General features: G+C 41.7%; 1 protein-coding gene across 1 annotated transcript in view; it reads right to left on the bottom strand.

The window, feature by feature from the left end:
• The window catches only part of LOC148144501 (scavenger receptor cysteine-rich type 1 protein M130-like), a 35,359-nt gene extending 15,095 nt beyond the window's left edge, over positions 1-20,264 (bottom strand). Inside the window, exons 1-2 of the mRNA XM_087975360.1 lie at positions 20,113-20,264; positions 1,845-1,936 (exon numbers count right to left, since the gene is read on the bottom strand). Of these exons, the coding sequence (XP_087831486.1) occupies positions 1,845-1,936; positions 20,113-20,264 (244 nt within the window). The remainder of the gene's footprint in view (positions 1-1,844; positions 1,937-20,112) is intronic.
• Positions 20,265-27,065: the final 6,801 nt, after the last annotated feature.

Genomic DNA, 27,065 nt, shown 5'->3' with positions numbered 1-27,065 from the left:
TGTGAGATACCTCATGCACACTCGGTTGGTCTGTGATACCACACGGTGCACTCGAAGAACCTGCCTGGGTTGATTGGGGGGCATGAGACTGTCACACATCTCCTTCTGGAATGTGCCTTTCCAAAATAAGTGTGGAGAAAAATTCAGGGCTTTTGACGTGGTGCTTCTGAGCTGCTCCCTGACGCAGGACGCTGTGCTCATCGGTGTGCTGCCCAGGACACACACGACAAATACCAACTAGAGGGCAATTAATTCGTTGAAAGACATTTTTTTGGTTGCCCAAAACTTGTTCATCTTACAGAACAAGGAGATGACTTCAACCGAGTGTTGCAGACTGGCATAATCCAATTCCTGGAGTAAGCGCTGAGTAATGCACTGAAGCTTGGGGCGCAGCCTGGAAATACCACTCACTGAGGCCTTCCTGCTGAAGTCAACTTGGGGTCCATTCAGGTGTCAGACACTCCTGATGTCTTATATATATATATAAGTATGACGTTATAGAGTTCAGAAATGGCTTTGATTTCTCTACTGGATAAAATCAAACTCCAGTAGTTTTTTTCTTCAACATAGTACTGTACAGAACCAACGTGATTCAGTGAGACATATGAATATGAAGATATTTTATCAAGAAAGTAACTTTTTTTTGCAAAAGAAAAAGAAAAAAGAAAAAGGTCTCTTGTAAAAGCTCCTCAGGCAACTGTCTGTGTGGAGTATGCACATTTTCCCCGTGTCTGCGTGCGTTTCCTCTGGGTGCTCCGGTTTCCTCCCACAGTCCAAGAATGTGCCGATTAGGTGAAGTGGCCATGCTAAATTGCCCCTAGTGTTAAGTGAAGGGGTAAATGTAGGGGAATGGGTCTGGGTGAGTTCCTCTTCAGAGGGTCAGTGTGGCCTTGTTGGCTGAAGGGCCTGTTTCCACACTTTAAGTAATATAATCTAATTATCAAGACGCTAAACTCATGATCTGCCTGAACTCTAAAAAACAACTATGCAGAAACAGGCAGAGGTCATTATCCAGAATGCCCCGTACAGTCAGAATCTTTCGACCAGATCAAAAAAAAAAGGGATAACAGCTCAAAACAAAAAAAGAACCGCAGATGTTGGAAATCAGAAACAGATGCTGGAAAACTTCAGCAGGTCTGTCACCACTTACGCAAGAAAAGCGGAGTTAACGTTTCGGATCCAGTGTCTATTCTGTCCTCCCAAGACAAACAGCTAACTGTGCACCTCATCACAGTAATGTCTGTAATACTTTTCTCGAACAAATTGCCGGTCACGTTTCCAAACGTGGTTTGTCTCGACAACAAAAGTGCATCAAATTGGCGCAAATCTCCTTTAATTTGCCGAGGACAAAAAGGCGCAAGGTAAATGCAATACTTCCTCGAAGATGGTCGTGGAATCTAAACAGCCGAAATACGAGGCAAAATTAGTGCCAGCACAGTCTTCTAAAACTGCAATAAAGTCAGTTTATATTTTGTATTCTCCCAAATATTGACGAAGAAATGAAATAATTTTTTCAGCAACTTTCACTGTTACACACAATGTTAAATAAGCGAGAAACATGATTACTAACAGACCCAAATTAATGAGTAGATTTGTAACTCCAATACTTGTACTGAAAGCATGAATAAAGAGCCAAGAATTTGGGGAGTGAGGTTGGGGGTTGTGATGCCTCAGGAACAGTTGCATAAACTGTCAGAAAAAAAATGAAGAGAACAAAATTGTCATTCCACGTGGTGTCAATACTTGCTCTCACACAGACTGATCATTATATTATTCCCATAGTATCTAAGTAATGATCGGTCAACCAATGGTTAAGGGGATGTATTATAAACTGCATAACTCACAGTTCAACAGCTGCAGAGCAAGTACATTCAGGAGGGTTCCAAACATCATCCCAATGCGAGGTAGCAGGTGAAGTCTGAACATTAACTGAATGCTGTTTTACACATACTTAGCATCATTTAACGCATCTATTGACTCCTCTATTTCTGTAAGAGTTAGTTCGTCAGCCAAGGATTGTAAAGAGGCACGTGTTTCTTTCCATCAACCAATAGCTTTTGATGTGTGCGCACTGTGAAATAAACTCTGGTCTTCTACACCAATTAGAGGTGATGTGACCATTAATGGGTATACTGAAACAGGGTTCCAAGCATGCACTCATCTTGAGAGATCAATGACGTTTAAGGTTTAGACTTGGAAGCGAGTCTCCACTCCGGAAACCATCTCATAGTATCACATAACCACAAGAGGTCATTGGTCTCGGGTTGTTTGAACACATTTGCAATTCGGCATCTCCTCGGGCAGGTGGAGAACCAGCTCAATTTCCACTTCCGCACTTCACACGCTTCAGGACTCAAAATGGAGTCCAACAACTTCAGAGCAGAATATCTGTCCATCCTTTGGAATACTATTCGCCATCTTCCTTCTTTTTATATTTATCTCCTGTCGGCATTGGTCTGAGCAGAACAGACCCATTTTCACCTCATCACACCAGCAATTAGCATCCATGTATGACCTTGTCAAAGGCCTTGATGATGCCTGTGTTAACTACATTAACTGCAACATTCTCGGACAGATACTTAATAATCTTTCCAAAAGACTCAGCTAAATTAGTCAGGCAGGATTTCTCTGTAATACATCAATGCTGTCGATTCCTTGTCAATCCCATGCCTTGCAATTTTTTATTTATCCTGTGAGATAGTGAGGACTTCTGTTCCAATAACTTCACTCCCCTGACATCAGAATAACTGTTCTGATATTAGCTCGCCAGTCCCTCCTGCCTTTTAAAAAAATTATTAGATATACCCCAATCACCTGGCACTTCCATCGGGTCAGCGTAGTGTTTAATATATCCTCCAGGGCTCCAATAATCTCCTCTCTTTCTTCTCATAGCAGTTTGGGATACATGTAATCAGGGCCTGAGATTAATGGAACTTGCTGCCCGCCACAGTATGAAACATGTCTTCCTTTTTAGTCTTATCATGTTCCAGCACGTCACCATTCGACCTGAAATCTCCAGCTACAATTTCTTTCCTCTTTCTGAATGGAGATTAGAAATATTCATTTAAAACCCCAACTACGTCTTCTGGCTCCACGCACAGCGTGCCACTTTGTGTTCTGTTAGGCCGCACTCCTCTTCCTCGTAATATACTTATAACATTATTCCTCTTCCTCGTAATGTACTTATAAAACGCCTAGGGTGGTAGGTGAACATGGTTTCCGTGTTCCTATACGTTGTTACTCCTCTTTTAACTGTTAACTTCTATTTTAAAAAACATTATGCATTCTTTATCCTTTTGAACAGGCTCTCTTTTTTTCAGGGCATGCTCATTGATATATTGTTTCATCTTTTCCTTTATCGAACGCTCAACATCCCTTTGAAATCCAGAGTTCCCTCAAAGTTTATGCCCTTGTCCTTTACTCTTAGAGAAGCAAGTTAGCCATGAATTCTCATTGTACCACATTTAAAGACTCCCACTTTCCAATTGTAGGCTGACCTACAGCAATGACCCCAAGTCTACATTTGCCACATCCTGTCTAATGATATTGAAATTATACTTCGTTCAATCTAGACACTAAAGTTCTGCAATATCCTTATTTCTTTCCACAGCGAATTTGAAAATTACAGACTTATTGCGAGTGTTTCCAGAATGCTCGGCCACAGACACTTCGATCACTGAACCAACTTCATTCCTCATATTAGCTCCAACACCGCTTCATCTCTATTGGGGCCATCTTCAAACTGCTACAAAATGATCACCTGGATACTCTTTAAAAATTCCATCCTGTCTAATCCTTCCACACTGATGTAATACCAGTTAATGTAAACAAAGATGAAACATCTTGCAAGCACTCTCTCACATAATGAATGATGGACCTGATTTGCTTGACTGAATAGATTAATCCTGCTCACATTTTGTTTATTTACGTGAATTCTAGATGCAATTTCACATGCTTATTCAACTTTCCTATAGATGCAATTTCCTTTAAACTATCTACTGCAAAACACTAGGACAGACAATCACAATGTTTTTATTTCAAAGATTTATAGGCTTTTTGATGCAACTTAGAATTCTCCACATTGGTCAGCATTTTTATCCACACCTAACTGATTTGGAACTGAATGGCTTGCCAAACGAATTCAGAGATCTGATTGGATACATCTGCTGTACTCTCTTGTGGCTCCAGTTATGCAAATTGGCAAGACACAATAAGTATGCAGATTTCCTTACCTCTTTACCATTATTTAAATACGTCAATTTTTAACATAATGGATTCATAGTCAGATCTAATTTCCTGTTTCAATTCATTTAAAACTCCATCGTCTATGAATGCATGATTAGTAATAAAGGCCCTTGGACATCCGGATAACCAGTCCAGTGTCAATTCATTCTTGTCACTGTCTCGCCTCAAAATCCAAGTTCCACTCGATATACGACCTCATGGATGCAAAAACTCGAAGTTGACACTCGAAAATCATTGACCCGCGTGTGCATGAATGGTTACCTATGGTCATGTCATTTTGACAACAGATTCAGAGAAATGGGTGGCGTAATGGATGGGCAATTTAGTGACACATTCAGGCCAATTTGGAGTTCAGACAACTGCTTGTTTGCACTTTAGAACAGAAAGAGGGACCGATCGGATTTCTAGTGCATACAGTTGTGAAAGTAAGTGCAGAACCTGTTGTTCACACTAAACGATGTCCCTGCGGCCAAAGCCATATGACTTTTTTCAAATTTAGCGATGGCATACTGGCATTGTGTGCTTGGCTGACATTTAATGCCCTGCATTATTGTTGTTCCCTGAGAAGCTTGTTCTTTTTCATACTCACTCATGGGCTGGAGGCATATCTGGCTAGTCCAGCATTCATTGCCCATACCTAATTGCCGAGAGGTTCCTTAAGAGTCAATCACATTGCTGTAGGTCTGGGATTGCATGTAAGCTGGACCCACTAAGAATTCAAGATTTCCTTTTTTAAGGAACATTAGTGAACCAGTTCAGCTTTCCTTCAATTGACATGGTCATCATTAGAACATTTTTCCAGTTCTTTTTTATCAAATTCAAATTCAACCAACTGCGACAGCCGGATTTGAACCCGGGTTCCCAGAACATAATCTGAGACACTGAATTAATAGTCTACTGATAAATCCGTTAGGTTCTTGTCTCCCCTAAACTCCCCTCAACATCCCTTTGAAATCCAGAATTCCCTCAAAGTTTATGCCCTTGTCCTTTACTCTTAGAGAAGCACGTTAGGCATGAATTCTCATTGTACCACGTTTAAAGACTCCCATATTCCAATTGTAGGCTTACCTACAGCAGTGACCCCAAGTCTACGTTTTCCACATCCTGTCTAATGATATTGAAATTATACTTCGTTCAATCTAGACACTAAAATTCTGGATATCTGTCATCCATATCCTGTAGGTGACTGTACACCAATGCGGTTAGGCAGGGATTCCAGAGTTTTAACATGGAAACAGCGAAGGAATGCCTGCATATTTCCAAATCAGAATGAAGAGTGGCGTAGATGGGAAGTCGTAGTGCTCCCATATATCTGCTATGACAACTTTTATCCAGAAGATTTTGTCTGAGGAGCATTTGTTTATTGAGCAGAACATTTTGAAATTAGTACACACTGCTGCTACTGAGTGTCAGCAGTGGAGTCACCGGATATTTGTGGATGTGGTGGCAATGAAACGAGATATTTTGCACGGGATGTGGTCGAGCCACTTATATTTGGTTGGAGCTGTACGCATCCCGCCTTTGGGAGAGTGTTCCATCATTTGGCTTCTCTCTTCACAAATGCAGCGAGACATGCTGAGTTTTTCCAGTATTCTCGTTCTTTGATTTGGAGCAAAGTTGCCCTTCTGGAACTCAGATGGCATCAGTGTGAAGTTTATTGTCATGTGAATGCTGTTGCATAATACTGTTGATGACCAGTTCAATCACATTAAAGCAGATTGTGAGCATCCTGTTCAGTCAATAATTTCCCACGTGGGCTTTGTCCTGCAGTTTATGTAGAAACACAAGTGGTCAATTTTCCACGCCGACAGTAGATAGTATAAGTAGAGAGAGAGTAAAATATCAGTCAATGTGTCCAACTACCCTTTCCCAGGTGACCACGTTTTGTCGAAGAGTAGATCACATGGTATGTGAGACGAAATCGACTTGTTCACAGAGGGAATAGGAAACCGAGGAAAGGCATTTTTCCGCTGTAGGACCCTAACCAGTGTTGTTCCACAAAATTCAATGCTGGGAGTTCGGATGTTTGTAAATTACTTCAACGATTTGGATCAAAATGTTCTTGGTCTGATTAGTAACTTCATCATAGCCACACTTATCCTTAAGATCCATTCAAAACCCACATCGTTCCGTGACGACTGGCAGACCTGCTTTTTGTCTTTTGCTCTGGTTAACCTCTCTATCTCTTTCACTTCAGCATCTTAGGTAAACAGCTCATACACCAACAACATCCCGCCCTCTTCAGTTCTCAAAAGACAATAAATATAAACCCTATGATTCTCCCGAGTGTCTCCAACTTTTTCTGATCTTGATTCAAAATTCCAAAACACTTGGCACTTTCATTGTGTTATCACGGTTATGGAACGCATTAACCTTAGTGTGTTGGTTACATTTATTCACATTACCAACAGCATCCATTTTAACATGGGATGTTTTACTCTGTTTGTCCGTATGATGTCGCCTGAACAACGTCTCACAGATATTCTGCAGAATTTCACAACATATGCGGGTTGCGCTACGGTGCTGGGAAATTTGCCAACTACTTGAGGCTGTCTATCTTTCAGAGAGTAGCAAAATTCATGAACACACATTCTGTTATCAAACATTCTGGACATTCCCCCTTATTGCACTGAAGCGGGGAACAATGGCATATTTCCTGAAAACATGTGGAAGCTTGTTTTACAGGAGATGATCGTTTTGAATTAGGCTAGATTTATGGAAGGTTCAATGTATGAAAAACAATTCTCAGTCTGCAGAACCACAGCATCGTATTGCCGTGCTGTTGAATCAACAGGAAACACCTGGTAGTGTGGTAAATTCTGTGTGCAGGTTTTGTCGCCTAGTCCCCCTACAAAATTAAAAGTGTCAGCTGGAAACAGAATTCGGAATTAGCATTCAGAACCTGTATAATCCCATTGATTATTTCATTAGGGCACAGCGCATCTGTGCACCAGGTTCAGAGCAACTGGGAATAAATAAATATATTAAGACTTTAAATCCTGAATGGCCATGCACAATTCCATCAATCTTGTCAGAAGAATACAAACGCGTTAGAGAAACATCCAGAATATCAAAATAAGTAAGTTTGAAGTCCATTCATTTAGAACAAGCTTGTACTGGGATGAAAGACTGGCCCTGCACATTTGAGGATAATCTGTAACAACACGACAAATGAATCACAATGGTTTTGCAGAGCTGCAGGAGGCTATTCTGCACTGTGTGTGCACTGGCTCGTCAGCAATCGTCACTACCTAGTGCCAGTATTCTGCTTCAAGTCCATACCTTTGTCCGCATTTCTTCTTAATACTTATCTCGTGCGCTCTGTAATCAGAAATTTGCACATGCCTCCCCCAGATTTCATAGCGGTGGCCCCATATGCTAACATCCCTCTGCATGAAAAAAATCCACATTTCACTTTTCCTTCTTTACTGATCATTTAAATAAATGTCCCCTTGCTCTTGATTATTTTTGAGCAAGAACTGCTTCTCTTCATCTGCTGTGTGCAATCCTCTGGAGGTGTCAGGGTTGGAATGGGGTGGACAAAGTCAGAAGTCACACGATACTAAGTTATAGTTCCACAGGATTATTTGAAATCACATACTTTCGGGGAGTGAAGTACGACTTGACATATAAGAATGCTCCAAAAATTGTGATTTTAAATAAACCTGTTGGATTGTAGCCTGGTGTCATGTGCAATCTCCTGTGAGCCACGTTGTCCCAAGAACCGTACCAACAGAGAGGCATAGAGGCATCGAGATACAAAGAACAAAGTGTCCATTCGGTCCATCGAGTCTCTAACTGTCAAAAAACAAACACCTAACTATTCCAATCAGATTTTCTAATCCCAGTGCTTGTTCATAGCATCATATGCATCAACATTGCAAGTGCGCATCTAAATATAGTTTCAATGCGAGGCAGTGTGTTCCAGATTCACACCGCACAATAGGTGTAAGAGTTTTTCCTGATCCAACTGACAATTCTTTACATCCATGCCCAGAGTCATTGATTGCTCCACTAAGGAGAAAATGTTCTTCCTATCTGGAATATCTCTATCATTCAACATTCGAATTATCTCAGTCCTGTCCTCTTTCAGTCTCCCGAGAACCAAGCAAAACAATCCCAGTCTGTCCGATCTCTCTTCACTATTAAAATACTGCATATGGGCAACAAGTCAAATATCTCACAGGCATCCTCTGAAGTGCATAGCCCATTTGACCAGACAGTCTGCATCCTCCTGAAATATGGCAACATCCTCTTTATGATGTACCACCGACCAATTTGTGCACCCTATGCAGAACTATTAATCAATTCTATTATATGGAATAGATGAAAAAAAAAGGAACTGAAGATTTTAAAAATCAGAAATAAAGGCTGGAATATTTGTCAAGACTCATAATACAATTTGGCAAAAGCCAAATTAATTCTTAAGTATCCATGATGGGAACTTTCAGATGATGAACTGCAAGATGAAATTACAAAGTAAGTGCAAAATCCAATCTGGGCAGAAAGACATTGAAGTCCCAGTCCTGAAAGTGACAACACGCATAGATAAGATGAACAAGAAAGCTTATTGCAGCAGCTTTAACCAGTCTGAATCCTGATTTGGCAAGCACTGTTCTAGCTGTGTGAAGCTCTGATATAGGTGACGTTTGGAGCACCGTGTTCAGTTCTAGAACTGATACGAAGGCTTTGGTGAGGGTGCAAAAGATGCTTGCTTGGATTGATATGTATGTGCAAGAAGGAAATGTTCGACAAACTTTGATTTTTTTTTCACTGGATTGTTGGAAATTCATGGGCGATCTGATCAAAGTATATAAAACTCTGAGAGTTATTGATTGACTAGATCGGTGGAGTGTCTTTTTCTTTCTCCCAGCATTGAAATGTCAAGTATTAGGGGTGTCAAGTTTTACAGTGCGACTGAGAATGCCCCGCCGAAGCGCAAGCCACCCATACCCCTACATTTACCTCTTACCTAACACTACGGGCAATTTAGCATGGCCAATTCACCTGACCTGCACATCTTTGGATTGTGGGAGGAAACCGGAGCACCCGGAGGAAACCCACGCAGACACGGGGAGAACGTGCAAACTCCACACAGTCAGTCGCCTGAGGCGGGAATTGAACCCGGGTCTCTGGCGCTGCGAGGCAGCAGTGCTAACCACTGTGCCACCGTGCCGCCCACAAATTGAAGGAGTTGGACGAGGCATTTTTTATTTATTATCACAAACTTGGCAGACAAATGAATGGGTCAATGTCGGCCCGGGAAAGTGTTCAACACATCACCATGTGCTTTGACCAACATCTGTGTCACGGGTTGCTGCAGTTCTTGAGTGAGTGTCAGCACAAATTGGAAGGATTGCACGTCATTTCCGCTCTAACACCTTTCACCTTTCTCGACTCAAAGTCGAGTTCACTACTTTTAGTGCCTCAATAATTTCTTCTGTATCCTTACCCCCAAACTCCTCACACCAGGTTTTGTCATCACATGGGCTATATCTGCATATACTCACACAAGCACAGACAATTGCACTCACACTCTCACTCACACCCATTGACACAATTAATATCATGGAAAATTAGAGTCACATTCACTCACTGATAACACTGGCACTCACTCATTGACATTCAAACATAAACACACAAAGGCACTCATACTCACTGGTAAACAAAGAAAAAAAACTTAGGACAAAGACATTTTACAGCCCAGGGACAGGCGCTTCTTCCCACCAAGATTGTGCTGATCCAAAGACACTTTCAAAACCTATCGCCCGATTCCTAAGGATCTGTACCTCTTTGCTCCCCACCTCCTCATACATCTGTCGAGACGCACCTTAAATAAAGCTACCGTGCCTACTTCCACTACCCCCACTGGCAACGCGTTCCAGGCACCTACTGACCTCTGTGTAAAGTACTTTCCGCGTGTATCCCTTTTAAACGTTTCTCTTCTCACATTGAATGCATGATCTCTCATCATTGAATCCTTTACCATGGGAAAGAGCTTGTCTCTATACATCCTGGCAATATCCATCATGATTTTGTAAACCTGAATCAGGTCACCCTCCCCCCCGTCTCATTTTTCTCGACTGAAAACAATCCTAACCTGCTCAACCTCTCTTCATAGCTAGCACCTTCCATAAGAGGCATCACCCTCGTAAACCTTCACTGCACCCTTTCTAAAGCATCCACGTCCTTTTGATAATGTGGCGACCAGAACTGCACAGAGTATTCTAAATGCGGCCGAAACAAAGTGTTGTAGAATTTTAACACAACCTGCCAGTTGTTATACTCAATAACATGTCCAATAAAGGCAAGCATACCATATGCCTTCTTGACCACACTATCTACCGGTGCAGTCTCCTTCAGGGTACAATGGACTTGAACTCCCAGATCTCTCTGCTCATCAACTGTTCATAAGGATCTTCCGTTTACAGTATAGCTCGCTCGAGAATTAGACCTTCCAAAATGCATCACCACATTTTGTCTGGATTGAACTCCATCTGCCATTTCTCCACCCAACTCTCCAGTCTACGTATATTGTCCTGTATTCTTTGACAGTCCCCTATGCTTTCTGCTACTCCACCAATCTTTGTGTCATCTGCAAACTTACAGATCACACCAACAATGCCCTCTTCCAGATTGTTTATGGATATCACAAACAACAGTGGTATCAGCACTGATCCCTGCTCACTTTTCTCCATTTCGAGAAATTCCCTTTGACTATTATTTTCTGTCTCCTGTTGCTCAACCAGTTCTTTATCCACCGAGCTAGAGCACCGTGCACAGTGTGTGACTTCACATTCTCTGTTAGTTTACCATGGAGAACCTTATTCAAATGCCTTACTATATTCCATGTATATCGTATCTACAGACCTTCCTTCATCTGTCAATTTGGTCACTTCCTCAAAGAACACTATTAAGTTGGTAAAGCACGATCGTCCCCGCACAAAACCATGTTGCCTATCACTGATAAGCCCATTACCTTCCAAGTATAAATAGATCATATCGCTCAAAGCCTTCTGCAGCAGCTTTCCCATCACTGACATCAGGCTCACTGGTCTGTACTTACCTGGAATATCCCTACTACACTTCTTGAATGGGGGCTAGCATTAGCAACTCTCCAGTCCTCCAGCACTTCACCTGTGTTTAAGGATGCTACAAAGATATCTGTCAGGGCCTCAGCTATTTCCTCTCTCGTCTCCCTCAGCAACCTGGGATAGATCCCATCTGGTCCTGTGTATTTGTCCATCTTAAAATCCTTTAACCTACCCAACACATCCTCCCTCCTTACGTCAACGTGATCCACAGTAAACAAACGTCTACGCCTAATCTCAACATTCATCATGTCCCTCTCCTCAGGGCACACTGATGCAAAGTAATCATTGAGAATCTCACCCATTTTCTCAGGTTCGACACACAACCTCCTTTCCTTATCACTTAGTCGACCAACCATTTCTCTAGTTATCTCTTGCTTCTTATACATGAAAAAAAAGGCCTTGAGACTCTCCTTAATTCTACGTGTTAAAATTATTTCATGACCTCTTTTAGCTCGCTTGATTCCTCCTTTAAGATTGGTCTTACTCTCCCAATATTCCACCAAAGCCTGTTCTGCTCTCAACTGCCTGGACCTGACGTGCACTTCCGTTTGCCTCTTGGCTAGTCGCACAACTTCTCTTGTTATCCACCGTTCACGCACTTTCTCTTCCCTTTCCCGTGTTTTCAAAGGGACATGCCTATCTTGCATTATCTTCAACCTATCTTTGAAAGCCTCCCACATGTCAAATGTGGGCTTCTATTAAGTAACTGCCCCCAATCCACATTTACCAGCTCCTGCCCAATTTTGATATAATTGGCCTTGGCCCAGTGTATTACTTTTTCCTTTGGACCACTTTCATCTTTGTCTACGAGGATTCTAAAACTTACATAATTGCGGTCACTGTTCCCAAAGAAATCCCTCACTGCTTCTTCTACCACCGGGCCAGACTCATTCCCCAACACCAGGTCCAATGTGGCACCTTCCCTAGTTGGACTATTGACATACTGCTCCAGAAAACCTTCCTGGATGCTCTTTCGAAATTCTGCCCCATTCAATTTTCTGACATTAAATGTATCTCAGCCTATATTGGGAAAATGAAATCTCCCATCACCACCACCCATTTGCCTCTACATCTTTCCGTAACCTGTTGACCTATTTGTTCTTCTACCTTACGCTCACAACTGGGAGGCCTGCAGTACAGTCCCAACAATGCAACCGTACCCTTTTTATTTCAACTAACTAAAACAAAACAATGGCCAAATATATACCATTTCTTTACCTTCCCGGGAGCCAGCTAGTCCACGTCACTTCCGCTCTGTTTCCCGCTGATTCAGAACAGGAAAAAGGCCATGGGCTTTGAAGGTAATTATTTATACTGTTCTCTTACCTTCTCGCAACCTCCTGTTCTCAACGTCACACCCGCTCTGTCTCCCGCTGCTCCAGGACAGGAAAAGCACACAACTACACTCACTGGCACTCAACGAAACATGGATAATTATGCACACACATTCACTGATTGACACAGTCATTACCCGATTGTCCTCACACTCTTACTCACACGCACTCACTAATATATCCACATGTTCACAGAAAATCACACGTGCAATCTCATTTATTTTCTCACTGACATACACTCACATTCTCAAACACGGATAATTGTACACTCAATGTGTTTTTATTTCTTATTGGACTTTAAGTGTTCACACAGATCCATTGTGCAAATGAACATGATTGACTGTAGAAACGAGCATGAGTCTATTCAATGAATGAATGTTTTTGCTGACAATATACACATGCGTGTATGTGTGTGTGTGTAAGAGAGAGAAATCTCTGTTTTCATGTGTCTGAGTATCTGTATGTCTGTATCCATGTACGAGTGTGTGAAAATGTATGCTTGTTGCTGTGTCTTTCTGCATGTGTCTGGCTATGTGAGTTTGCGTGTTTGTGTGCATGTGTATGTGTGTGCATGTGTGCACCTGTGCGTACCTATATTTGTGCGTTTCTGTCTTTGCGATGTGTCCGTGTGACCGGCTGTGGCGAGAATGGGGCGCACTTTGTCCGAGATGGCAGTTAGAAGGATTAAAGCAAGATGAGTCAAAGGCTCAGCATCTCTCTCTCTCGTTCTTTTTCGGTCCGTCTTGTGTATAAAGCAATATAATGCCACCCTCTGCTGGCCTGCACATGCTATTGCACACTCTGGGTTTCATTCGAGAGAACATCAAAGCTTGCACAGTTGTTTCCTTCATCAAAGAAAGCCAATCCTCTCTACGGTCAAGGACAACGGGGGCGCATTTTTCTCTTTACCACAAAACGCAAAGCTGTTATCTCCCTTAAGTCTATTGTATTTGAATTAAACATATAAACATAAAAGCATAGAAAATGCATGCAACAGTAGGCTATTTGGCCTTTCCAGCCTGCATTATCATTCAATATGATCATGCAATTTCAGTATCCCATTCTCACTTTCTCTCCATAGTCCTCGATCCCTTTAGCCACAAAGGCCACGTCCAGCTCTCTCAGTGTTCCGGTGCTTCATATATCATTCTGTGCTTCATATTATGGGGCAGCAAAAGTAAGGAAGTTATGCTCTGCTTGTTTTACTGAGATGATGCCGGGAATCCTGTAAACAGCTTCTTCCATTATCCGGCAAAAGTCTGTGGCTCTGTTGTTCCCTGTTTATTTATTCAGTTTCATATCTTCAACTTTGTCTTTACCATTTAAGATTATGATTGCCAGTGGTGAAAAAGCAAAGGTAAAGATTCGAGATAGTGAGAGATTAAATGAATGGAAACAACACATGGACAACAGCGTTTCTATATGAACAATCCTGGGCACATTGTTGGCAACACGTGGCTTCTGCTGTTCCCTGCATCTGCTTCCTGGACCTCCAGCGGTACACCTCAATCACTGAACAAATCGACCACCCAGTCCACCAGGAGGATGGATGCATTCACCATCAAATGGAAAAGCCAGTCCTCCATTAGGATGGATCTATCCGCCATCAACTTGATCACTCAGTCCTCCAGGTTGAGTGGCTTAATCCCCTATATCGAGCATCCATTCCTCCATGAGATGGATGAAGCCCCAGCATATCGATCACCCATAACTCCAGAGGGTAGCTCATGCCCTCATATTGATCACCCAGGCTTCCAGAGGGATTGATCAATCAAATGACGGCGCACACTCGAAGGAACGAATTACCCATCCTATTTATACCTAGCTTGGTATTATATGATTTTAAATATTTAGAATTTAGAATTTAAAAAGCACGTGCGAGCACAATGACTCAACACAATTAAACACCATGTAAATGATAGATATGAAGAGATTTCATGTCCTAGGGCATCAACGGGTCGGAGTTGCTTGAAAAAAAAACCAATATGAGGCCATTCGACCTTGATAGGGAGGGGATACGTTTGAGTCCATGCCAGCTCACTTTCTAACAGAGATTCCGAAATTCTGACTTGAGGGCGACATTGCGCTTCCAAATGAAATCATTGACACCACAGTGGTCCACGGCCACTGGCTATTACTCCTTCCTCCCCTTGATCCTCCACCAATCCAGGGGAATGTAAATGTCATGGAATGAACTGCTTTGTAACGAAAGCTCTTGAGCCTGGCACCAGCGAGAATGACGAAGGTGGTCACATATGATCCTTGTGTCACGCTATCCCCCCCAAACCCACGTGGACCTCTGTGTTTTCTCACACGCCCTCTCATTTCCCTGTCACTTGTCAGACTGGGTAAATCCCCAGTGGATTGTAAAGTTTAAATTAACAGCATTGTGATGGATCTTGGATTGAATGAATGTGACTAAATCCAACTAATACACTGACGTCAACAGAGGGAAACAAAATGCCAACACAGTCATGGAATTATCACGGTTTTATTGATGAACTCCAAATTCTATTTTATATCACCACTTACAGAAAGAACCCCAGTTCATCGAGGGTATGGCGTTGGTGGGAACATTTTCATTCGATGAACAGATAAAGCATCTAGGATAACTAAATGACTGGAAAAGTTTTAAATCCTTTCCAACTGGGCATGAACCAGTAAAGCAACTGCATATAGAATTCCTCAAATTACTTCCCTGAAACAAAACCAGAAATTGCCAGAAGCACTGAGCACTTGTTGGACCGAAGGGCCTGTTTCCACACTGTAAGTAATCTAAAACCTCCAAAAGTCTCACGGTCCTCCACTTAGCTTTGAATGTTATGACAGTTGATAATTCATACAAGAATGTTTTATAAGTCCTAAGTTTACCCACCTCAACTACCCTCCGATTGTTTATCAGTTAAATGAAAGATGCTTGTGATGGAAATTTTCTGATTAATAAGATAAAGTGCATATTATCGTGTCACAGAAATTATGGGATATTTTTCCCATTGCGAAAGAAACAAACAAACAAAAAAAGACCATCCAACGTGCAAAACCGTGCAGTACCAATGTTGTACTTTTAGAAATATCCTCTCTGCTGTAATTGAGGATGAGGCGCAGCCATAATGAAAGCAGTAAACTCCACAAATCAGAAGGTCAATATTTCTGAGCAATATGTTTATTGAGGTTTTTAGTTGCAGAATAAACATCAGCCGAGGGATCCCGCGCTGCCTACTCCTCTGCTACTTTTCGAAATCGATTCCAGCGCATTGGAGACACGCAGCAAACTCTTAAGAATGTTTATTTTCTTCAATTCCCCTCTGAATTCCTGGTTTTCACAATTTTAACTTTGCCTTCCCATACACCCGCAACTCGTCTTGGTATTATCATAACATTTATTACAATGACGATGAACAACGATTATTAATTTTTTTCGAAGTCAACTGGATTTTTTATTTCATTAGTTTTGATTTATTGTTATCGAATGTGCCTGTGTACAGTGAAATGTTTGTGATCTTGATAGGTGATGTCGAAATGCTGCAACGTTTGTAATTGATACGGGAGGGATTGCAATATCCTTTTACATCTCATATTTTGCTGGGGTTGTACTGGTGAGCTTATGTGTGTTGATGTTGAAGACAGAAAAAAGTCACAGGAGGTGCAAAAAATAAAAACAAGTGGAACACGAATGCTGGAAAACAGAAACAAAACCAGAAATTGCCAGAAGCACTGAGCAGGTGTGACGGTTTTGTGGACAGTCTTCTGAATTAATGATACTGGACCGGTGACGCTTCTTCTGAGGAGATGCATTAACTTGGTGGGCCGTGTGTTGAATGTCACTTATTGGATGAAAGATTTCACAATGAGTAATTAACTAACACAGAGAAATGACTCAGTTGGGTTTCGGAGGGAAATGGTAAAATGATGCACGTTGATCACTGGAGAAACGAGGAACTTTGGAGTAAGTTTCTTCCAATGACTGATTGGAACTATTTATCTGACTAACCAGTTGAGCAGATAATCTTGGTTTTCGTGAGAAGGGCATCCATGAGTCACTGACATTTATTATATTCAAGTTAGTGAGGCTAATTCCGCACTCGGGACTTGATATGAATGCAGTTCACCAGAACAACCACATCCAACCGACCACTGTTTGGACTGCACATATAAACGTTCTGAGGCTCTGTCTTCCCTGTGAGCACCAAAAACTAAAACATTTAAAACGGCGAGACTTAAAAACCATCTGTCTATATTTTCCATCGACCCAGATGATGATCCATTGAAACAGTAGTCATGTTGGTTTGTATTTGCACCATTGCGTGAAGTTCGATTATTCAAAGAGCTGACAAAACGTAGTTTATGGTCAATATCATCGAATTACTCTTTTGTTTCAAAAGTAATACTTCATGATAATGAAATTAAGATAAACCTCCAGGAGGGCACCTCCTTCTCAGTGACGCTTTGTGGAAATAAGGCTCTGATAGCTTTGAACGTTGACCTTCGAATTTAAATGTGTACAATATTGGTCACAGAATGGAAAAGAATTAAGGCAGTGGGAATGCATAGAGAGCTGGTTAACATGTGCGTATCTGTCAGTCAACTCGCCAAGTGAACAAAGACATCTTCCTGAATTTGTCAGTGTGACGAAGTCATCAGGATCACTGTCAGTTGCAGTTGTCCATCCTGAGATTCAGCATCTTCAGTCTCAACATCATCATCATCATCTTCATGAATTGGACCTTAGAAGAAAAGTGGTTAACACTGAAACAAATTGTAACACACAGCACCAGTAGCTGGAAAATGAGATTCGTGCTGGCAGATAAGATTAGAGCTGGGAAGTAGGATTAGAAGAGTTAAGTGTTTCAATGCAATTTAAACGTTATGGCATGAGAAGAGGTTATGCAAATTAGGGATACCTTCTACAGAAATTAGAAGATTAAGAGTGATCTGATCGATTTCTTCCAGACATTGTAAGGATAATACCGGGTAGCTAAAGTAAAACAACTTCAACTGGTTGGAGAAAACTCGACCTAGTAGCAACTACTGAGAATTGTTTCCAGACCATTCAGGAGAGATGTTAATAACAACAAAATCCGAAACACTTTTGGAATTATATTCCACAAAAGGCAGATAGTCTGAGGAAATCTTAATTTTACATCTCAGCTAGATTATTGTTTTGTTAAGCAAAAATATTAAGCAATGTTGTTAAAAAGCAGGTCTATGATCTTATGTCAGACTTCAGTCGGGAATGATTTCATTGAATGTTTCTATGTTATTCTTTCTTCGTTGGAGCTGAATTCTTTGACGGTTGGGCATGATTGAAATATATTAAGACCATAAAGCCAGAAGACCACAATTAAATTATGAATTGCGACAGACATAGGTGGGATAGCAAGACACTTTGGTGGAGAAATCAAATATTAAGGGTTATAGATTTAAAGGAAAATTGGATAAAGAAAGGGGTGGAGAAGTAAAGCATAGATGAAGACGATTGTTTAAGCCAGAGGTTGGTGGGAATCTGGAACTAACTGCCTTAAAGGATGGCAGAGGCTCAAACTCTCATAGCTCTAAAGAAGTATTACTTTTACATCAAATTATCGAATTAAATAGAATATAAATAGGCCCTTCGGTCCAACGTGTCCGTGTTGAAGAGATATCCTTAAGTGATCTAATCCCATTTGCCAGCATTTGACCCATAACCTTCCAATCCCGTCCTATTGATGCACACATCCCGATAGTGTGATGTCAAGCCACACAAGACTACGGGTCAAGTGATTTCAAATTGGATTAGAATAGTTAGGTCTTTGTTTTAGACAGGTACAGACTCGATGAATTATGTCTCTGTGATATGAAACCAACAAATTTCCTTTTCAACTGTCAATGCTCATGAAGCAGCCAGTGCTTTTAGTGTCGTTCTCAGTCTTGTGAGCGTCAACATCTTCAAGTTTGGAAGGAAGAGAGAGTGAAATACATAATTGAATTGACAGAAAGTGAACACTATCTCACCCTAGTTACTGTTGGAGGTCAGGTCAGAATTTTATGACACCCGATTCATGCCACTCAAGTTGTAGCTGGTGTAGTATTCGAAGTGATTGAGTGAGTCAATGGAAGCAGCAATTTCTGAAATCAAACATGCAGAGTTAATGTCAAGTTAAATCTTCTAGTGAAGCGATAATCCTTTGGAGTTATCTTGAGGCGAAATTTCTTCAGCCAGAGTATGATGAATCTGTGCAACCCATTGAAACAGAAAGCGAGGGAGATCAAGATGTCTTCATGGTAGAATGAGCGAGGTTCTTAATTGGCAAGGGGAAAAGAACTTAAAGGAAAAAGGCAGGAGAAAGTGCATTAAAAATCAGTCATGAACGAATCGCAGAGCAGAGTCGATGATCCAAGTGAACAGATTCTGATCCCCTAACTCGTCGATTTATGGAATATGGTTTAATTTTTTTGTTCTTAATTCGAGTTTGAAAATGCAAACTATTATTTTTTCATCTCAACTTTGGCAATAACTAGAACATTGTCAATGGAACCTCTTATGGGAAATTATTCAATACACAAATTGTGTTGGTTCAAGGGAAAATGAAATGCCAAATCACTTCGATGAAAGATGGGAGCAACCTTTTGCTCTCACATCGAACATATACTTGCACATGCAATACATTTAATGTTTGAATTCGTAGTCTCTATCAGTAGTTGAGAGTACATGATGAAGAAATTTAAATGCGTTCAGTTTCCCCAGTAACTTCCTTCACTGTGTCTGATTAAAGTGGCATTAGTCCTATCAAACAAAACACATTTCGTGAGTTTATTAAAAGTCATTTACACGCTTCTGATCATTGTTATGTGACATTCTTTGAAAATGACTTCATTTTATTTCCAGTGCGAAAAATCAGTCAATTATTTCCATTGTGAGTTTGTGATGTTCGTTCCCAGTTTTATTGCTATGAATTGTCAGATCCACACCTCCTGTCATTACCTTAATTCTGATTTCTTTTGTTCCCCATTACCATGCTCAGTAGGCAATTGCTCTTTGGTATTCTTGCACTCTTGGTTGACAGGGATCATTATTTTAGATACATATCCATGTCTCTGCTATATCAAAACTATCACCCAAGCGTCATTATAGAAGCCAAACATCCCTTATTATTCTTATGAACAGGTATTAGAACCATTGTAGCCATGCTGGACAATAGCTCTTCTGTCTGCACTGTTTACACCTTTGTGATTGTTCATATTTGCCTGCAAATTAATTCTTCTATTTCTCTTCCATGACAAAGTCATGACAAAGACTATATTATTGTAAAGTCAAATAGCGAATGGATTTATTGTTGAGATATCTGAAGGAATCGGAGTGAAACCATATTGATTTTTTTAGTGTTTCCAAAGAAATGCCAGAAATAATCTTTCAGGAATGAAGGGCAGTGGGAATTATTAAATGCAATTCTTCCTCTTACTAAACACAAACTGAGATTCGTTCACTGACAGCTTCCTTCACACGAGCACACTGGTTTGACAAGGAATCACATTCAGCCAGTTCATTGATCACTGAAATTGAAGGAAAGCCATACTTATCCAGTAACAAATCACTACGAATTCGGAAATACATGCCTCGTCCATGTTTCTGATCTGTCTTCTTGTTAAGTGGAATATTCTCAATTTCTTCATAACTTCCTTGGTAAAAATCAACAATTGAGCCTCTTCCCCTTGTGTTAAGGTTGGCTAAAGGAAAGACAGACTGATCAGACTGCTCGGTAGCTAAATAGCTAGGCAAAAGTGAGGACTGCAGATGCTGATAGATAGATAGATAGATAGATAGATAGACAGACAGACAGACAGACAGACAGACAGACAGATAGACAGATAGACAGATAGACAGATAGACAGATAGACAGATAGACAGATAGACAGATAGATAGATAGATAGATAGATAGATAGATAGATAGATAGATAGATAGATAGATAGATAGATAGATAGATAGATAGATAGATAGATAGATAGATAGATAGATAGATAGATAGATAGATAGATAGATAGATAGATAGATAGATAGATAGATAGATAGATACATACATAAAACAAATACCAGAAGTATTTGCACAGATCTTTGTGGAACACAACTTTCACTGACCTGCAGACAGGAAAACATAAACATGGTTGTACAGCATTCCTCTATCCTCAAAGTTCAATTCAATTTTGCACCAAATGTTCCATACCACAATGGATTCCATAGTACTTCGTTTTCTGGACGAATCTACCGTCGGGAACATTTTCAAGTAATTTATAGTAATCCATGACCTTTAACGAAGCAGTTTCCTCTCAGGTTTGACATCCAAATTGAATCATCTCAGAGTTATTTGGATCAAACTCTATCTACTATTTCTCTGCCCAACTTTCCAATTGCTCAATATCTTGCTGTATCCTTTGTCGCACTTACTCACTACCCACGATTTTCGTGTTTTCTGAAAACGTACTAATCAGATCACTTAAATAAATTTTACTAACAATAAGGTTGACAACAATGATCTTTGTGGAAAACGATTTGTCATAAAGCTCCAGTCAGAAAAACAGCTCAAAAGTTTAACTCTTTCTCCTCTAGCCAAGTTAATTTTCGATTTATCTTACAAACTCACAACCATGGATCCCATGTGGTTTTATCAACAATGCATACTGAGCTTATTCGTTGCTTTAGTAAAGTCTTTGTAGGCAACAATATCTACTCACTACCCTCCTCAAACATCCTCATCACTTCCCCGAAAAACTAAATCAAGTTTGTGAGTCACGACATCCCCAAATCAACCCATGGCTACTATCACTAATATGCATTTTCTTTCCCAGTAAATCCTATCCGTAAAAATCTTCTAAAAGCAGTTACCTACCACGAATGAAAGACGCAGCTACATGTAATTCCCTGAATTGACACGGTTGTTCTTTTTAACAAAATATAACATATTGGCTATTCTCCAGTGCCATGTGTCCTCACCGTGACGAAAGAAATAAAAGGACCTCTGACAAAGCCTTAGAAATTACCCCAGCCACCAACTCCTTCAATATCCTCGAAACAAATATTTTTCAACACACCTGAAAACTCCTCCCTCCTAACATTGGCATGGCCCAGAATAACAACACGCTCCTCCCTAAAATTACCATCATCCATCTTGTTCTCCTTTGTGAATACTGATGCGAAATATCCAATAAGGACCTGACTCCCTTCCTCTTGCTCTCGTCATAAATTCCCTCCTTTCTCCTTGAGTCTGTTCACATCTCATTCTTGTTCTTAATGCAACAATAAGTTGACTTACTGCGACCTGCCAAGAACATTTATGGTCTCTTTCAGCCATCCTGATTCACCTGTTAATATGTTTATTGCTTCCTTTCGACCCCTCAGGGGTCTTGTTCAATTTCAGTTATCTAAACACGTGTTTCCTTTTCTAGTTCTGACTAAACTTTCGATATCGCTTGTCATTTGCAATTTGTAAATCTTGCCATCCTGAACTGTCAGCCTCACAGGAATATGTCGATGCAGGTACTGTTACAAAATTGAAAATACATTTGGATAGTTATATGAGTAGGACCGGTTCAGAGGGATAGGCTCCAATGCAGACATGTGGGGCTCGTTGAGTTTGGGAGTAGATCAAAGAGCCTGTTCCCGTGATGTACAACACCATGTTTCAATGTTGATCCCAAATTCTGATCAATTGACCTTTAAATGACTCCCACCTGTGAAAAACAGGTTTCTCCTCAAAAACGTCGACGACATTTAATTTCACCAGAGACTGTCTCCTTTCTTCCTGAGGTCGATGATCAGTTATTTTGTTTTGCTGACGTTAAGAGACAGGTTGTTATCATTGCACGAAGCCATCTCTCTCCTTCCTGCTTTCCGTCTCATCGTTGTGTGATATCTGGGCCTCTAATGGTGGTGTCGTCAGTGAACTTGTCGATGTTGTCCAGATGAAATTTGGCCAAACGGTCGTGAGTGCACAGGGCGGAGAGTAGGAGGCTCAGTACGCATCCTTGTGGGGCACCGGTGCTGAGGATGAAGGCGGTGAAGGTGTTGTTGCCTGTGTTTATGGATTGCAGTCTGTGGATCACAAAGCTAAGGATCCAGTTGCAGAGGGTGGTGCCAAGACCTGGGTGCAGAGTTGTGGGGGTGGTGGTGGTTGAGAGCCGTGGCCTAGTTTTTCGGAGTTTTGAGATGAGTTTGCTTGGGAAGTAATTGTTAAGGGCAGAGCTGCAGTCGATGAGCAGGAGCCTGATGTAGGTTTCTTTAATGTCGAGACGGTTTCAGGGATGAATGTAGGGTCACAGCAATGGCGACTGCTGTGGACCTGTTTTGCCACCAGGCAAATTGCAGGAGATGGAGGCAGGCAGGAAAGTGGAGCTAACATGGCCCTGACCAACCTCTCAAAATACGTCATGATTATGGAGGTCCGAGCCAGCGGGCAGGAGTCGCTGAGGCACGTTGCATGTGTTTTCTGAGGTACCAGGATATTGGCAGCTCTCCTTGAAAATGTTGGGGTCTTCAGATTTTAGCAAGGTGAGGATGCCAGGAACTCCGTCTGGGCCAGTCACTTTCCTTGGGTTTACTCCAAAGGAAGCCAGTCTGACGTCTAAAAGCGTCACTGAGGGAACAGCTGCATCCAGGGCTTTTGGGGCTGGAATTCTACTCAAAATGAGCATCAAAAACTTTGGGCGCATCAGAGTGAGATGTGTTTCTGTCTGCTACTGTGTTCTGCCAAATTTTGTCTACTGTCATGTCGCACGGGTCTTGCCACAAATGGCGTGTGTCCATGTGGACAATCTGGGCCCCTACCTCAGTCCGGTGCTACCTCTGGCATCTTTGTTCGTCTTGCAGAGGTCATATCTTCAGTTTTCCTGTCAGGGTTCATGTCGTCGGACGTGAATCCCGCATTGAGAAAGTGAGGATCGAAGACGCTGGAGTGTTAGAGTCCAAAAGTGTGGCGCTGGAAAAGCACAGCTCGTCAAACAGCATCTGAGGACCAAAACGTAGACATACCCGGGTATAAGCCCTTCGTCAGGAATGTAGAGGGTGTTGGAAAGGGGGTAAATGATAAATACGAGTACGGTTGTAGATGTGGGGTGAAGGTAGCTGGGAAGGAATTAGTTCGGAGCAGGTGGGGGTTGATGGGGAAAGGTCAGAACCAGCGGTGCAGCAGATAGGTTGGGAGGAAGATGGACAGTTAGGACAATTTAAGTGTGCAGTGCTGAGGCAGATGCTGAGGAAGGAAACATGCCTGGCCTTGAGTAGGAAGTATATTTTCCGGATCTTCCAAGGAGTATTATTGGGAACAGTCCTCGATGAAATTGTTCATGATGGTGATAATGTAGTCGTCGCAGTTATTCATTGAGTTCTTAAATATGGCTGTAGTCTACCGATTCGAACTTGTTCTGGGGGGCGTTCTTCTGCTGTCTCAGACCAGCACTATACTACTTTCTGTAATGGGTTCTCTCGTTCCAGCTTCAGCTGGTGAGGTGGGAGGAGGACACAGTGCCTTGATCTGCTTTCCCAAATTTTGGATGGGCTGTAGAGCGGTAGGCTTCGTCGCTGCTTAAGTAGCAGTGGTCAAGTGTGTTCGGTCCTTTGGTGGGGCAGCAGATACCACCGTTGGTATTAGTTGGTGAAAGCCTCTTGAGTTTGGCCTGTTTGAAATCGCCTGGCACAATAAGTTCGTGTGGAGTTTTGTTTCTGAAGTGCTGGTAGTGGGGTAAATTTCATCCAGGGCGTTGTCTACCTCTGCCTGGGATGCTACGAAGACTTGTCAGAATGGTGGAGGTGAACCTGCGCAGCTCGTTGTAAGGATGGCATTTCACGGTGAGATATTCTGGCTCTGGTGAGCAGTAACTCGGCAGGATAAGCACATCTGAACACCAGGATGTGTTGGTTAGGAGGCAGATCCCTTCACCTTACGCAAGAATTTGTGCCTTCCATGTAGTGTATGGAGAAGCTATCAGCCTGCAGGGTACAGTCAGGTACTGCAGGAGACAGGCATTTCTCTATAAAACAGACCAGTCTTACAGCTCCCACTGTAAAGTAAGTCACGGCTGAGTTCTTCTGCTTTGTTTCCTACTGCTTGGACATCAACTAGGAGCATGCCAGGGGAAGGGGAAGCACTTGAAACCATGTTCTTTCAGTCACACCAGCCCGTCCTACTCTTTTTTGGGAGTGTTCATACATGTGGGCAGTCCCCAGTTTGTCGGTAGTGTGAATCTGCTGTTTCAGAAGATAAGTGAATCGGGTCAGATAGGGCAGGACATTTCCGGAGATGATGAGGCGAAAGGTCGGAGTTCAGTCCAGGGCTGGTTTCACCACCTCACAATCAATTCACTGCTGAGGCTGGGTCGGGTCACCGTGGGATCGGATGGCTGTCGGGTCAGATTTGCAGCCTCAGATCCGGGATTCCTGGTGAGATCTGTTGAAAGCTGATACTTTTACTAAGGGAGTGGGATTCCAGCATCAGTCATACCTGGATCTGAACTTCCGTAGAATCTTGTTATGGGCCAGGCCAAAACCCTCAAAATATTTCAAAAATTTACCACAGGCCCTAACTTCACCAGTTGTTTCAAACAGGTGTAGAGTGGATATTCCAGGAGTGATGCAGCTGACCAAACCACTCAGTTTAAAACAATACAAAATATATTTACACACTAAAAAAAGAAAACCGAATTTAGAGTAATATAAATATTTCAAAAGGCAACGGACACCAAAACACAACTTAACAAAGAACTGTTCAGATTTCAAGCAACATCCCAGATAGACACCCCATGACTAAAAGTTAAATTAAAACATACATTCTTACAGGAGAAAGATGTGAGGGGGGAAGAAATCATTATGGAGCTATTTCTTTCGATCCCCAGCTAAAACTAAAAGAAAAATGGAAGAAAAATCTTAACTCGGTGAACTGACAACTCTCTTTTCATTGTACAAGTGTTCCAAGATAAAGATAAAAGCCTCTTCAAGTAGATCTTTCCAGCCGTATCAGAACGTCTGGAAAATAAACCAAGGACAACAAAACCTTGAAAAAGAGCAGCATCTTCACAATCTTTAGACATGAAAGGAGATGTAGAAGAACATTATTGGTGGGTTTCAACTCCTAGTAATTTATTATAGCGAATTGTAATTTAAATTATCTTCTGAAAGGTCATTGCGGTAAAAGAACTGAATATGTTCTTATTGAACTACACAAATTTATCCTGGTCACGTGTGTAATTTCATCTTTGTTTCTTTGTTTTCCATTCCTCACAGTTAGCGCCCTGATGATTATGATACTATCCTGCATGAAATGTGCTCTCTCCAAAAGTGTCACTCTTTACCTGGCGGCTATGGCAATGGCCGACCAACTGGTGGCGATCCTTGGTCTGATATTGAGACACATTCCGATGTTTTAACGTGAGCAGTTCACTTCCGTTCGCAAAACTCCCGGGTGCAATAGCCACGCTGTCCTGCTTTGTGCAGCCACTGACTTCTGTCTGGTTCACGGTCAGCTTCACTTTTGATCGAGTTGTGGCTATTTGTTGCCAGAAGCTGAAAATTAAACATTGCCGTGAGAAACAGCGGCTGTGGTTCTGGGACAATGTCTGTGCTGAACTCTTTAAAGATTTTTTTTTCTGGTACTTTATGTTAATTGGCGGGTATTGGATGCAGAACGACTCCTGGTTATTTTCATCAGGGTGCACGTTACCAATTCTCCAGCTTAGGAGGCATTCGAGTTAGTCCACAACGTTCTGAACCCCTGCATCCCGTTTGTGCTAACTTTGCTGCTCAATGTTTTCATTGTAAGGCACATTGCAATGGCCAGCGAAGCTCATCACCGACCAACTGGTGGATATCCTTGACCTGATATTGAGACACATTCCAATTGTTTATCTGGGAGACAGACAAAGGCAGACCGAAACAGATCTCGACAGCCTGCGACAGAGAAAGCCACAGAGAGACAGGGGGAGAGAGAGAGAGAGAGAGAGAGAGAGAGAGAGACATGGGTAAGACACAGACAGACAGAGAGACAGAAAGAGACAAAACTTGAGATAGAAATACAGAGGAGAGATGGCGGGGAAGAGGGGCTGAGACAGAAAAACAAAGCAGAATGTGGGCAGTAATTGAGATACATAAATCGAGATACAGGAAAGTTAGATTCAGACTGAGTGAACGAGAAGAGGTGATGGCTTAGTAGTTTATTGCGAGACTATAAATCCATAAAGTCAGCTAAAGTTATGGGACCGAATTAAAATCTCACCCCGGTCGATGGAGGAGTTGAAATTCCATAAATAATCTGGACGTCAGTGTCTAATGACGATGCTAAAACCATTATCGGTTATATGGTTCATTAATACCCTTGCCATCCTCAACTGGTATGACCAACATTTGACTCCAGGCACAAAGAAAAGTGGTT

This window comes from Chiloscyllium plagiosum, unplaced genomic scaffold (genome assembly GCF_037043375.1).
Source record: "Chiloscyllium plagiosum isolate Xiang-an unplaced genomic scaffold, Cpla_swu_hap1 HiC_scaffold_27, whole genome shotgun sequence".
NCBI lineage: Eukaryota > Metazoa > Chordata > Chondrichthyes > Orectolobiformes > Hemiscylliidae > Chiloscyllium > Chiloscyllium plagiosum.
This window is presented reverse-complemented; position numbering and strand designations above follow the sequence as displayed.